The following is a 14,445-nucleotide window of genomic DNA, read 5'->3' on the forward strand; positions in this document are numbered from 1 at the left end:
GTTGGTAAGTCCAGTCAAAACACAGATTTGATCTGTAGCGTCACGCTTCACCTTTACAAAAAGGATAATATTTTACAATAAACCAAGGAATATTACTTAATTTTTCAAAAAAGAGAGGAGATATTTTGCATATACTATCATGTGCAAAAAAAATGGAAAAAATAAGGAAAAGTACAATGTAGGTTTTGAAACAAGGCAAAGGCAAATTTAATTTAAACTTTAAAAGACCTTCAGAAGAATATGGGTTGGTCGGTCAGAAAAATTTTCATAATCTGTAAAAGAATGTTGAAAAAAGGAAAAAAAGTTCTCCTACCAGAAGCAATTTTCATAATCTCCAAAAGCTGAAAAAGCAAAAAAAATTCACATACAATGAGAAACAATTAATAATTTCCGAAACAGGAAAAAAAGGTAGGAAAAAAAGAAGGAAATTATTTCTTAATTTTCAGGTTGAGAATAAAAGTTTTCCACATTTTGAATATACAAAAAATAGAATTTCAAAGTTAATAAGAATTTGTGTACATTTAAAAGCAAGGAGGAAATTTTCAAGTTGGTAGCAAAGGTTTTCCACATTTTAAACACAAAGATAAAAAAAATTACAGTTGACCATTACAAAAATCCCAAGTTGACGACAAAATGTTTGCTACATTTCAAAAACATGCTAGGTAGTATATAATGTGGAAATCAAATTCATAAATGGATGACAGACATGCGATATACTTGATAATCGCACGATGGGTTATTTTTTCTTATTTGGCACGCCCTCAAAGAGAGCAATTAATCGTTAATTGCATCCTGTAGAGAGCAATTAATCGTTAATCACACTCTCCAATGCAGCGCCAATGTTTACAAAATTGATTTTAATGTTTTTCTTACATTTTTTTGCATCGAACGTTTTAATTGCATTCGAAATTTATTTTGTGAGAAAGAAAATCAATAAACAACAATAAAAGAAAGACATAAAGAGAAGAGAAAAATATAAAACTCTCAGTTATTTCTGTAATTTACTTTCCTAACTGGGAAAAAGTAGTGAAAGCCATTGTGCGATTAGCTCGTAATCACATAATAACTCGTACAATTCGAAAATTGCACTCGTGATTTTTTTGTTTCGAATTTTCCTCGTCCTTTCGGACTCGGAAAATTAATAACAAAAAAATCACTCGCGCAATTATATTCGAATTGCACTCGTTATCATGTGATTACATATACAAATCATGTGGAAAGAAATTTTCAAGTTGGCAACAAAAGCTTTCCACATTTTAAACATACCTTAAAAGAAGGAATTTTGGTGGGAATTTTTCCGATTTTACTTTTTAAGGATCTCGTTATTCGTACACAATTGTGACATACATATTGATTATTGTACGTGTTAGCGAATATTTTCAGTTGGTAAAGTGGCAATTGTGTACACTTGTAATGTACCATACGTTGACAGCTACGGCATTTGAGTCGATTTTGATCTTCATCATTAATACACGTAGCAAGGGTGCATGTTGCAGTTGTGTTTGCTGCTTCAATTGGTGATTCTTGGGTGTTTTTGTCGCGGTTTTTGTTCATATTTAGCGAATTTTGATGCTTCTTTGAGTTTCCACCATTTTTTGGAGTGCGCTGCAAAACACGTCTTAACTAAGTGATTTTGATTGGACAACAAAGTAAAACGATCGTTATCTCAGGGATTGGATGACAAAATATTTTGCACTTTCATAAGTGTTTGCGATTGAACAAAACAATCTAAATTTTTTCAGGGGATGAATTATTTGTTTTTCTTTTATTTCTTTATGTTCGCCGTTCGCCGTTTCATAAGTTTTTTTTTCCTATTCCAAATTTCTGTTACTGACATTGTGACTTTGTTTAATACCTAACGTAACTAGTTTGAGGGTTTCTATAGGGCGTCTGTCACAATGTGTGTCATCTTTTGTGTGTCCGCGAATGACTGAAAAGCTGCTGCACCGTTTGGTATTGTCATTAGCTGCTGGTTTGCTCTTTTATTATTACCCATGTTAATATCTTACTTTTCATGAGAAACTGTCGAACTGATCTCAGCTGAACTTATGTGTCTTGATAGCCAAAGTTCATTGCGTTGTCAAGTGTGAATTTGGTGTTTTGAAATTGCATGTTTCAGTAATGGTTTCAGCACCTCTTTAGCCTACTTCCTATTTAATTTGTATGTTTCTGATCTTGTCTGGGTCGACTGTGACGCTGCTATGACACTGACACTGAGTGAAAATGACTTCCCAATCAATTTACCGATTTTGAATGACTTTTAGATTTGGATTTGAGAGCTTGAAAACGATTTCCGGTTCGCAACATCTCTTAAGTACTTGTTTCAGAAGTATTGTGAAGCATTGCGTCTTCGTAGCTCTTCCCATACACCAACGCCGTCTTTGAGGCTTGATACCTTTTTGTTCTGTGTATCTAAGGGTAAAGTGGTGGTTTTTCCATATCCCTAGACCATGTTTATCTCATTGGTCCCTCTAGTAAGATAATGATGTTTTAGACAGAAAACTTGGCAAAATGGTATTTGGGCACGTTGCCGCACGTTACCTACCCTATTCTTTGTCTCTGATGACCACGTACAATCGATGTACAGATCAAGGTATGTGATGAGTCTCTGTTTTGAAGGATTGTTTCGACAAGTCGGATTGATCATGTTTGGTCTAGTTTCCATGCGTAAGTTAACTTTCTCGATCTCTGAGCCAGACTTTAGGCCAGACCAAATCTTTGGTATACTCAAGGGCTCGAAGCAGGTTTTGGTGAGAAACCTACACATAGATAAAGCTGCTCACCGATCATCCTCCTCCATGTCAAGGAGGTTCTTTTCACACCATGCTCTGACATCAAAGTCTGTTTATATCGCTCTCCAGTTATGGAGAATGGAGCTACATAAGTATGTTGATGGGTTTACTGTCAGTGTCAGCATAATACAGCTTATACCTTAAATCTGCATTTTTGGAATTGTGCAAGACTTCTAGGTTGTCCCTATAATTATTAAGGTTTTTGATTGTGTCAGGAAAAGTGAGGGCATTGTAAAACCTACTTTCCTTGACATGTTATATAGGTCAGTTGTTGAACGAACAGAGCTTTGGTTTTTGTTTAGTATAGCACTTTGTTCCAGTTTTGTTTTCAGCACTATAGATTATATTTAAAGACTGTTAAAAATTTCAAAAGTTTTCCTCGATCCTTTAGATCTTGTCTTTTACCAAAGCAAATAATATTGTAATAATTGTTTTAATATTTTACCATTTAACATTTCATGAACAAAACAATTTTATAATAAATTTAAAAGAAAGTCAAACAGATACCAATACAGTTGCTCTTTAAAGCCCGCTCAATTCATCTGCAGGCTTTCTGGACATGTATTGATCGCCGGTTACAGTAAATAGAGCTGCAGCCGAGTCATAATCAAAGACTCCCAGAATGTTAGTTGATGCCTCTTTGTTTCGTATTCAGACACTAAAGAGACTGATCAAATGTAAGTGAAGAAAGACGGCACTTCGCTTTGGGTAGACAGCTAAAGAAAAAGGAGCATTCGGGACATCAACGACCGTAATCGTATTTAAAAAAAAAACAACCTCAGACACAAATGTTGAACTCTCGAATCAGTTTGAGCTAAAAAGAATACGGCACAATGAGTGACTGCGAAAACATTTTCGATCATAGGTGCAAAAACTTCTTCTTTCGTTCCTTTCAGGCCGTCTATTCATCAAAGATGTCTTCGTATTCAACGCCCATCAAATCACCGTCAAACCGATCATACGACAGCAACAATGGCTCCTTCTCATCCAAACTCGACCTCTCAGGCTATAACACATCGCCTGCAACACGACCTGTCGGTAGAGACAACAAAGCTGGATGGTATAACATGCATGAGAAACATGAATCCATGGCCAAACGATCCAATCTAGAATACATTTTATGTGGAGACTCTATCGTTGCTGGTCTTTCTCGGTACAGTGATATTTGGAGAAAGTTTTTCGCTCCGTTGCACGCCCTCAACCTCGGTATCGGCGGCGATCGAACGCAGCACGTGTTGTGGCGCGCTGAAAACCTCGACATCTCACCCAACACCAAGTTCGTTGTTTTGCATTGCGGTACCAACAACATCGACCGTGATACGCCCACCTGCATCGCCAATGGTATTCTCTCCATCGCCGTCACGTTTCAAGAGAAAGTTCCGGACCTGAAAGTGGTAGTGACTGGTTTGTTACCAAGGGATTTACACCAGTCCTCTTATCGACGTGATAAGATCAAGAAAGTGAACAAGATAGTGAAAAAGATGTGTCGTAGAGACTTTGAGGGAGTTTATTACATGAAGCAGGATGATGATTGGGTCGTGGAGGATGGTCAGCTGGATGAATCGCTTTATCCATTTGCATCTGATCGAGAAAGGGAACATCAAACTGGCCACCTCTATCATCGACATGTTGGATAAATTGAAGAAAGATGGATGCGTGGAATACTCCAGTGACGAGGGATGACGATAGTGATTCAGATGATGCCAACTACCAATACCAGCGCTTGTTGTCACAGAAACGAAAGCGAGATGTTGATTCTGATGACAACGATTATTCGCACAGCCGATCGGAAAAGCGACGTCGCCAAAGCGATGACCACCACCACCGCCGCTCCTCCTCCCATCGCTCCTCTTCTTCGTCAAAACGCAGCCGCCATTCTTATGGCTCATCCTCCTCCAGAGACCGTCATCGTGATGAAAATGAGACCTCCTCGTGGAAGAAAGCTCGAGAAAGAGGAGTCTCCTCCTTGAAAGATCGTGGCCTCTCTTCCGGTTCTGGCCGAAAGAAAGATGAAGATCGCGATTCGTTTGACAAATCGAAGGATCGGAAATTATCGCCTGTCAGATTGAATAATGGCACACGTGATCGAGGTCTCGCAGCCGTCTCTCAACAAGAAGTGGCCAATGAGAAAGATCAAGAGTTTTCTGGAACGGCCAAATCCATCGACATCACCCTCGATCAGCGTAAACGATTGGAAGCGCGCAGGAATAAATTCGCTGCACCTGCTCTGTTAGCACCCAGCTCACTGATGCGTAAAATTCAAGACAATCAGAAGAAGAAGGACTCAGAGAAGAAGGACTCACAGAAACACATAGATCTTAAGCGAAAATCCATAAAGCACGTGTCTAGCAATAAACCGCCGATTGACGAGAAACCGCCCACTGAACTCACCGAGGAGGAGATTAAAACAAAAAAATTCTTCTCCGATTTTACCGCTGACAGTGATTCTGAGTGAACGGAGTGTGGGTTTGTGGGAAAGTCGATATGATTGAAAGTCATCTTTTGACATCTTACTGTTTCAGTGCAGTTACTCCATCTTGAATAATCAAATTCACCCTGTTTGTAGAAATGCTGCTGAGCAATTTTACACGTTGGTTTGCATGAGAATGGTTTGGTATTGCACAATTCTAGGGGTATTTCTCGTTGCAGATTATATACGGCTTTGTCTTTGAGCGGGTGAATCACTATATTTAGAAACCTGCGATAAGTTTGTTGCCCTGATTTAAAAGCAGATTGTACTTTTAAGCTCAACAAAGCAAGAAAAAAATTATTTCAGAATGGCAATTTTTACAATGGAGCTAAAGGTAGTTCGTTTATACAGCGCAAAGCTGTAAAGTTTTCTGACCTGGCCTCCAAATGTTATAGATTCATTTTATTTTTCTCAAGAAGCCTTTTAAATGGTTCTATTTAGAAAGGGTATAAATTAGAAGATTTTTTTATTATTTTAAGACTAGTTCTACTATGATGTATGTTGTAGTTTAGAGTGGATGGCATTTTTTACTTGAATGTGTTTTAGACAAATTTGATGGCAATTTCGATTCACACGTACGAAGGTTTTTTAAATTGTCTTATTTTTTTTCAACTTGCTTACACACAATATGTACCATATCACTTTGGAGAGCAGGCACCTCCAATGCATCTTTAAATATTTTTTTACCAAAATAAGATGTTCTAAATTTAGATGAATTTTAATAAAAAGAGACAAAGAGAATTTTTTAAATTTTTATATAGATATAACAAAGATTATTTATTTCTAGAAAAATTAACTACAAGCAAACGATTTCAATGCCTAATTTTCGTTTTATGAAAAAAAAAATTAAGTCCTTAAAAAGACAACAGTTACAATAACAATTTTTATCGATATATTTATGTTTGTTTGGCCATGTTTTACCACATCATTAACTTTTTAATTAAGTTTTATTTTAATGGATTTTCAATTTTTTAAGAATGTCTTTAACCATACCTATCATATCTTCTTTTTAACCACTCAACGATGGTGTCTGTATTCTTAATCAAACTGTATTATCTGTTTCACTCTGTCACACAAGTATCAACGAATACCTTGAGGTTTTTAGCATTCAAAATTAAATTTTTACGAAATTTTATTAAACTTACACTTTAACAATTTTTTCATAATTGCTATCTTAATTCTGTGAATATCAACCCAAGCACTAGTTTCGAACTCTACATACATCCTGCCGTTCGCTATTGTGTGACTTTGATATGTATCTCCTTATTTTCAATTTGTTATTTATATTTACTCGTTTATCATCAGATATTATAATATTCATCAATTTAATTATTATAGAAATTTATGGATCCATAAAGCATCCAGTTTTGATAACTTTTTTTTGAAACATAATATTACAATCATCAATTATATGAGTGCTCTCCCAAGTTATGCAATTCCTCAAATCCCTTGGATTGGGAAAAAGGGTATCTCTTGAAACAAGCTCTTATTTGATTTGGTTGGTCGTTAAGATGTAATAGAAGAATCTTATTACTTTTTCTAAAGAACGCGTCATCTCTATCACTTTAAATGACCAATTAGTGAAGTATCTTGTAAAAACTCCAAGGCATCTCGAACCAAAAGGTAATCGTTAGACTTTTGTTAAAATGCATAGCACGACTTCGAAGGCTTTCTATTTTTATGGCAAGGCAAGGTTTCTATTGCTCACAGGAAAAAGTCCTATTATGTTCATGCCGAGTGTAAAATTACTGTCGTAGGATTTTTAATTTATCTTGAGATTTTAGTTTTATTTCTGGGTGCGTTTTTTGGTTTTGGGCTTTTTGGACCTATTACCCGGGTGGAGGTCCTCTAAATTAACCGATGTTCGTCCGTCCGTCCGTTCGTCTGTTGCCAGCTCTTCTCGGGATTCGCTTATTAGTTTTTTATGATATTTTGCATATAATGCAAAATGGTGATTCCCAATAAATGACGGAGTCCGATTTTCGAAAAGAAATTTTTTGGGGTAAATTTGGGCCAAATAGTGCCTAAAAATGTTTTTTTTTAACTTTGTGCGAAATAGCTTCATTAGTTTTTTCTGATTTTATACATAAAGATGGAGGGCAAGGTTTTCTAAAAAGTGGTTGAAGCAGTTTTTTTCGGAAGATTTTCTTTGGTCGTAAAAATCGGATTTTGTTATTTGGGGAAATTCCCTTATGTCATTTTAAGGGAAAAAGAGCATTTCCCGCGATTAGACTGATATTTTTTTCTGATGTTTGCACTTTGATGTAAAATAGTAATATTTAAAATCTGATGAAGCCCAATTTTCAAAAAATTTTGGCTAAACTTGAGCCAAAAAGTCTAAAATAGGGTTTTTCTGTGGGGGGGGCGTACGGGAAAGCGGTTTTGCGCAGTTTGTTGGTTTCGGCCCTTTTTTTGTCGGTTTATCGGTGAAGAGCTCGGAATATGTCGGTTTATCGGTGAAGGGAAAACATCACGGTGTCGGTTATTGAGCTGTTTTTGTTCGGTTTATCGGTGAAAAAATCAAAAAAATAGCGGTTTTTCGGTGATTATCACATACGTCGGTTTCTGAGAATTGATTATCCTTGTGCATAAATAATCAAAAATCAAGAAGTAAAATTTTCTTTCCTCGCTTCGCTCGCAGAAAACACCAGGAGTGACCTAGTTAAATAACATATGTCCGTCAAACGTATCAACAAATAACAAATAGTTCGTCCGTGTTCTTGAAACGAACAGGTAGTTATGGCGCTAATTTAATGACTGACCACTCGTCTCATCTCCTTAAATTTATGATTATAATAATGAAATGGAAACCTTTTGTTTAATCAATAGATTTTCAATCATCAAGGTTAGTCAGGGTAAATCAGGCCCTATATTGGCATATAAATTTTGTCCCAGCATGGTTAAACAGACTGTATTATAAGGAATGATAGAAGGGAAGAAAAAGTGTTATTCTTTATTTGTGATGTTACAGTATTTCAATAAAAAATTTTGTTGTTGGCATGATGTTTATTGCCGGCGAAGTCGGAAATGACGATGTGAGAAAAATCCGGTGACGGCAGATCTAAAACGACGGGTTGAAATGCCTTGAAGCAAAGCGACGAAGGATTTCTTGATCTTGCTTTTGGATGATTTGGTTGTTAGTTCGAAAATCAACTTGTTTTTCTCGTACAAAACTTCGTTGGCATCTTCCAGGTCTTCTTTCAATTTTGAGATCTCTTCGTTTCGTGTTCGTAGCATTTCTTCCGTCTGTTTTTTCTCCAACAAAAACAACATCTCTTGGTGGATCAACTTTTTACCCAATCTCACTTTCTCCACATCAAGCTGCCATTGCATATCAGAAATTTTCCAGTCTTTGTAAGTAATCTCGTCGTTCAGCTGTTTGATGCGAGCTGGGAAATTACGAGGTGGCTTGACAGGTGCAGTCTGTGTTGATTTTGTTGCAGTTTGGGTCACCGTCACACCTGAAACTTGGCGTTTGCGTTTTTGGTCAAGTAATTTAAAGACATCATCAGTCAACCAAGTCATGAAGTTCTCTCCTTGGCTTGGTTTACATTCTTCTGTCTTCAATTGATGACTTTCTTTCGATTGATTTTGTTGGTCGATAAACTTCAATACATCTCGTGTCAGAAACGAGACAAATTTCTCTTCTTCACTGAATTCAATATTCTTGATCATTCTTTGACCAGGATTCCAAAAAACGAGGACACAATCCTCAATTTCAAAACAAGAAAACATTTCTTCTTGTTTACACATTGTTTCCTTGTTCAATTTTCACTTTTAACTCGATATCAATACTTTTGATATTCAAAATACGTACTAGATTAGTTAAAAAGACGAGCGAATTGTCTTTTCAACAAAACTTTATCTAGAACTGAATATTCTCTTTTCAAGTTCACTTTTTTGAAGGACACTTTTTTATTTGACGTCAATTTAGATAAAATAAAATGACGTCAAGGATTTTGAATCAGAAAATTGACGTTGCTGTGCGTGCATGCGCGCTTGCAATCTTCTATATTCCAATTTTTGCGTGTGTGTCCCATTAATGTAAATTTCACTGTTTATATCCAAACCTTTCCGATCTTTCATAGAACCGTAAACAAATTGTTGCTTTGTTTGAATCTCAATAACAACGACTGCAACACAACGGAAAAAGAACTTGGACATTGTTTGTGCACCGAATATCTTGTAACCAAGCAGTGAAAATTCCATGGCTACACTAACTGGATCTTGTATCGTACTTAGCATCAACAGCCTTCTCCACTATATCTCCTCAAAGCTTAAGAATAATACAAAGAAAGGGAAGCGTCTGAATTCTTTACGTACAATGTGCCCCTGAAAATCGGACAAATTTTTTTATAAAGTAGAATCCTCATAACGCAAATTTTCTAAATAGTAAGGGTAGCAATCCTTAGAATAGCTTGTAAAACAGCAAGAAGAATTAAAATATGCGCACGCTTAAAGCGAATGGACTGCTCATCTTTTCTGATCTTCTCTGATTACTGCCTGACGTTTCACTCTTTTGTTCGCTTTACAGAAGCGCTGAACGTTTTGCCGCCACACTTCACTTCTTCCAACTTGAACTGTCCATTCAATATCAGCATGGTGTAGCTTTGAAATTGCATTCTTAACGTTGGCTCTTCTGCTTCCCAAGTCCTGTCTGTTCTTATGGCTGGTGGGTTTTCTTTGATCCCGTGGTTTATTTGAGTCTTCGCAATTTCACTCTTTTCACTGCCTTGTAATTCTCTACAACTAATGATGCGATTGGTAATAAAGACAACACTCCTCTGCTCAATCACCTCAACAGTTTTGAGCGGCTTTTTGTACATTTAAAGAGACAGTCTTATTCTCTAATACATGCTAAACTGATGCTTCCAACTATTGTACTTCCCTCACAGTTAATCCTTTTCTCCACTTTCTCTTTCAAAACCTGTTCACTGGAACGTGTATTTCCTCCTCCTATCGTGCATATTTTCTCACCCTTCTTCTTGCTTCTCTTTGATGTGCTTATGTCAAACTTCGAGGCTGTTTTTGTCTGAAACTCCATACCAGTCAGCTTAATGAGATCGTTTAGTATCAAGACCTCGTTCATGATGACTTGCACTTTTTCCACACTACCTTGTCGTCCACGAGCATTCGCAGCTCTGGTTCACTCGTACAGTCCACATTTGCAGCCCGTAACACCAATTTCATCACTAGCACCAAGAGAATTATTTCTTATTAGTTGAATCGGCAGCATTTCAAACCTTCTTTTTCAAGTCGTTGTGAATCCTGAGGTATAAATCGAATCATAGTACTTGAATAATGCGAGAGCTTCAATGTTGAGGCTGTTGGGGTTACCCTGAGTATCAGAGGTTAAGTTTTCAAAGAATATATTAACCTCTGAAGACCAATAATAAAAATTTTATCGCGCATGTGTCAATCTAACCACTGTAGAAAAAATCAAAGATGAAGAGCAAATATTACCATATTAATTATGAATAATTATGAATTATAATTATGACGAAATTATGATATAAGTCAAAAGTGAAAGAAATTCTGCTTTGTTTGAAAAAAATAAAGTTTGTCTCAAAATAATTTGCAGCGGAGACAAAAAAGGATATATTTTTTGATAGAATTCGAATTAGATAGCGGTTTTGTGCTTATTGAAAAGACAAACAGGAGTGGAATAATTATAATAAAGAAAAAAATCAAAAAATATTGGAAGATTAAAATTGAAAATGAAGAAGAAGAAAATCAACTTCTTCAATGATTGTGCAATAATTATCATTTTCACATGAGTGAACCATTGATCTTAGAACATCATTAATGTAAAAAAAATTCAAAAAATTTATTCCATCGAAAGATATAGTCCAAAGTTTATCACTGGTTGACTTCAAAAATCATCAAAAAACAACAAAATAGAGCTCTTTTTTAAGTCAACCAGGGCAAGGTTTTAAGTAGTCTGGAGACCATTACTCTGTTACAAAAATATTTCTATCCTGTCAAAATCCCAACAACTTCACTGAAATACAGAGTATGGAATGATTGACTCGATTCAAATCACTTCAAATCACAAAAGAAAAAACCGTTATCTTTTCAAAACAATTTAAAAGCTCGCGCCACTTCTTGAAACAATAGAGCTGTTTGACGTCATACTTTTGTTTATCAAATCATAACAATGAAATATTAGCCAATCAAATTCTGCGATTGATTCTTGCATCTTGTATAATTCCCGGCTACTCTATACTGTGTCTATACTTTGATATTTTTTTGAAACCACACAGACAGAGAAGTCGGGTCTCCCAGCTAGGTTTTAAGCTGCATTTTTTGACTGAATGAATATTTATTGATTTCTTTTTCGCATTTATGACATTCTAAGATTGAAGAATCTCTGATACAAAAATGAAGATCATAGCATTATTATATAACAAGTTGATTTTCTTCCTCTTCATTTTTCATATTCATTTTTCTATATTTTAGATTTTTTTTTTTTTTTTGATAATATTCCATTCTGGATTATCTTTTTAACGAACGCAAAACCGCTATCTAATTCGAATTCTATCTATAGTTACAGCCTTTTTTGTCTCCGCTGCAAATTATATTGACACACACTTTAGTTCAAATTCAATTTTAAATGTTGGACCAGTTTGCTCTGACTCGGTATCGTTAAGAGCTTGTACTAACCGATCATTGTTGCATTAAAAATTTTAAATAAGAAAATAAGACCCGGGGGTACCTAGGCAAGTAAAAGGTACGGGTTTGGTACATTAAAAGGTACATTGAATTTAAAACCGAATCCCCAATTGGGCCAGAGAGGAATATTCGACCTTTCTCAAGCTAGAAAAAGTAAAGCTTTAAGATTTGCATCGCATTTAGAAGGACAGATTGTTTGTTTTTCTCGTGATACATTTTTCAAAATCTGGCGATGGATTTTCAACCTGTCGTCTGTGCGAAAACCACGCGGGTCAGGGGTCGCGTTTTGGATGGAAAATAAGTGGCTTAATTTCCATCCAAGAGCTTCGATTTTGAAATCAAGGGTATTGGTAATTGCCACTCCTCTGTGTGCCTATTTGGAACCTGAAGACTTCAGAAAATATTTCAATCCCACTATAGGCTTTTTGTATTACTGAATGATCGAAATTTGGTCAAATTGGTCCAAGAAGTAACGTAAAATTCACAAATTTTTCCTTTTTTGTCCTGCTAAGGCCCAAAAGTCTAAGTCTGGCGGCACATACCCGTCAGCTCGCGACAACCTCATCTCCCCCTCCCCCCACTGGTAAAATGCACATCTGTCTAAAGAATTCAGAACTTAACGCTAATCCTTAAACGGGTGAGAGAAAAAGACAACTTTTCTGACTGTGTTCTCTTTTAGAAAAAAGTTTCAGATCTCTGTGGTCTATTCTTTGCTATAATTTGTATGATTTTAGCCGTTTTATCGTGTGACGCGCGTGGTTTTCACGCAAATGCATGATTGAAAATAAAACCTATCGGCAGGTTTCAAAATTACTCTCGGGTACCTAACAGCCGGGGGGGTTGGAATAAGCAGGGGTTTGGAAAAAATCTCAAAATTTAATAAGCGGGGGGGGGGGGGTTGGAATAAAAATGTCCTGGGTGGAAAATGTTCGAAAAGGAGGCTGATACAGCAGAATCAGGGCAAAAGAGGGAACTTTCCAAAAAAAATTTCCCAAAAATCAATAAGCGGGGGAGCCCCCCAGCAATTAGGTACCCGAGAGTATGTTGCGTTGATAAACCGCAAGCGCTATATTTAATCCACTCCAAAAGAGGTGTAAGCCTTGCGACTTTACTTTTTCTTGCATGTGAAAAGTTGAAAATTCCATTTTAGCGGGCCATTTAACCGTGTACCTCCGAGTATACATCAATTTTAAAAGGAGTTACGCAAGAACGAGTCTCCTGAGACGCCCAAAACCGGCTTAAAGAATCTCGTACTCTTAGGTTCCAAATAAACGTTCCCTTTTTGCTCTGAATAGCCACTCAGACAAATTAAGGCATGTCCAAATTTATCTTAATTTTTTCCACTTGTCATAGCATATCACTTCATACGTCGAAATAAGCGTATTGGAGTGTAGATCACTAGAATAGCTGTGCCATAATTAATTTTTTCACCCAAAAAAAGATATCAGGTAAAAACCAAAAAATGCTGACGTCAGCAAAACTTGTTTTTTGAATAACTCCAGTTTGGCTTATGGTATAAACTTGAAATTTGGACAAAAGTTCCATATCATTAATAGGAACATTTTTTTTCAAAATTTTGCTGACGTTAGCAGAAATCAGCAAAATACGAAATTTTGCAAAATTTCAAAAAATATTTTTTTCAAAATTTTTCCAATACGCTTCTTTCGATGTATGAAGTGATATGATATGACAAGTGGAAACGGTGTTGTGCGCAGATTTGTAATACTTGCGCAGATTTGTAATACCTGCGCAGATTTGTAATACTTTCTGCGCAGATTTGTAATACCTGCGCAGATTTGTAATAAATTTTGCGCAAATTTGTAATACTTGAGCTGCGCAGAAATGTAATACTTCTCTGCGCAGATTTGTAATTTGGAATTTAGATTTTTACTTAGAGGGCATATGTTTCCCACGAAGAAAAGTTTCGAAAAAAGACTTAGAAAATAATCAGAAAAATCACACAAAGGTTGTATATCTTTAGTATGAATATTAACTTTAGAAGAAACGAATCAATATATTTTAATCTAATGAAAATTGGCTTTTGGCAGTTGGTTCATTCAATACAAACATGGATTGGGAATAATTTTAAGCATTTTCATTTTTCTTATAAGCATCAACTTTATAAGAAACGAATCAATATCTTTCAATATAATGGAAATTGGCTTTCGGCAGTTGGTTCTTTCAATACAAACATGGGATTTTGAACAATTTCGATATTTTCATTTTACTTATAAGCATCAACTTTATAAAAAACGAATCAATATATTTCAATCTAATGAAAATTGGCTTTCGGCAGTTGGTTCTTTCAATACAAACATGGGATTTTGAATACAATTTCAATATTTTCATTTTTCCTATAAGCATCAACTTTATAAGAAACGAATCAATATATTTTAATCTAATGGAAATTGTTCCAATAATTTTCTTTTTCATCTTTATGTATTTTTTATATCTAACAACAACAAAAAACATACCGAAGCTTCAACCATCAAACTCTTTTTGAAAGAAAGT

The 14,445-nt window shown here is 35.8% G+C and overlaps 2 protein-coding genes across 2 annotated transcripts in view; both read left to right on the forward strand.

The window, feature by feature from the left end:
- The window catches only part of LOC136817249 (platelet-activating factor acetylhydrolase IB subunit alpha1-like), a 13,950-nt gene extending 9,521 nt beyond the window's left edge, over positions 1-4,429 (forward strand). Inside the window, exon 2 of the mRNA XM_067073583.1 lies at positions 3,689-4,429. Within this exon, the coding sequence (XP_066929684.1) occupies positions 3,707-4,429 (723 nt within the window). The 5' untranslated portion in view covers positions 3,689-3,706. The remainder of the gene's footprint in view (positions 1-3,688) is intronic.
- An 11-nt stretch (positions 4,430-4,440) lies between these two features.
- Positions 4,441-5,247, forward strand: LOC136817250 (splicing regulatory glutamine/lysine-rich protein 1-like). Its single transcript, XM_067073584.1, has one exon. It carries the CDS (start codon positions 4,441-4,443, stop codon positions 5,245-5,247), a length of 807 nt encoding a protein of 268 aa, XP_066929685.1.
- Positions 5,248-14,445: the final 9,198 nt, after the last annotated feature.

This window comes from Clytia hemisphaerica, unplaced genomic scaffold (genome assembly GCF_902728285.1).
Source record: "Clytia hemisphaerica strain Z4C2 unplaced genomic scaffold, Clytia hemisphaerica genome assembly, whole genome shotgun sequence".
Taxonomy (NCBI): domain Eukaryota; kingdom Metazoa; phylum Cnidaria; class Hydrozoa; order Leptothecata; family Clytiidae; genus Clytia; species Clytia hemisphaerica.

Coding starts and splice junctions, on each gene's coding strand:
- LOC136817250 (XM_067073584.1), top strand. CDS start 4,441: ATGGATGCGTGGAATACTCCAGTGACGAGGGATGACGATAGTGATTCA.